Below are 376 nucleotides of genomic sequence, written 5' to 3'. Positions count from 1 at the left end.
CTCCCTGAGACTGGACACAGTACAGGGTAGGATTAAAATGGTATATAATTATGTAGGTAGCACCAGTGAATTAACAGAGGCAGACTAAAGATCAAACTATTATGCCTGCAGGGATACAAGCCACCGGATGAGGGCCCCTCTGAGTACCAAACTATTCCTCTAAACAAGATTGAAGATTTTGGTGTTCATTGTAAGCAGTACTATTCTCTAGATATATCATACTTCAAGTCATCCCTAGACAAGAAGCTGTTAGATTCCCTCTGGAACAAGTACTGGGTCAACACACTCAGCTCGTCATCACTTATTACAGTAAGTAAATCCAGCGTTTTGTTGGTTTAATCTATTTCTTTGAATACTTTTGAACATTGCTTGTGAA

The 376-nt window shown here is 39.4% G+C and overlaps 1 protein-coding gene across 1 annotated transcript in view; it reads left to right on the top strand.

The window, feature by feature from the left end:
* Positions 1-376, top strand: part of LOC119593147 (COP9 signalosome complex subunit 5-like) — a gene marked incomplete at its 5' end in the record, with an annotated part of 4,712 nt that overhangs the window by 1,896 nt on the left and 2,440 nt on the right. Inside the window, 1 exon segment of the mRNA XM_037942112.1 lies at positions 112-309. Coding sequence (XP_037798040.1) covers positions 112-309 — 198 coding nt within the window.

This window comes from Penaeus monodon, chromosome 31 (assembly GCF_015228065.2).
Source record: "Penaeus monodon isolate SGIC_2016 chromosome 31, NSTDA_Pmon_1, whole genome shotgun sequence".
Classification (NCBI taxonomy): Eukaryota; Metazoa; Arthropoda; class Malacostraca; order Decapoda; family Penaeidae; genus Penaeus; species Penaeus monodon.
This window is presented reverse-complemented; position numbering and strand designations above follow the sequence as displayed.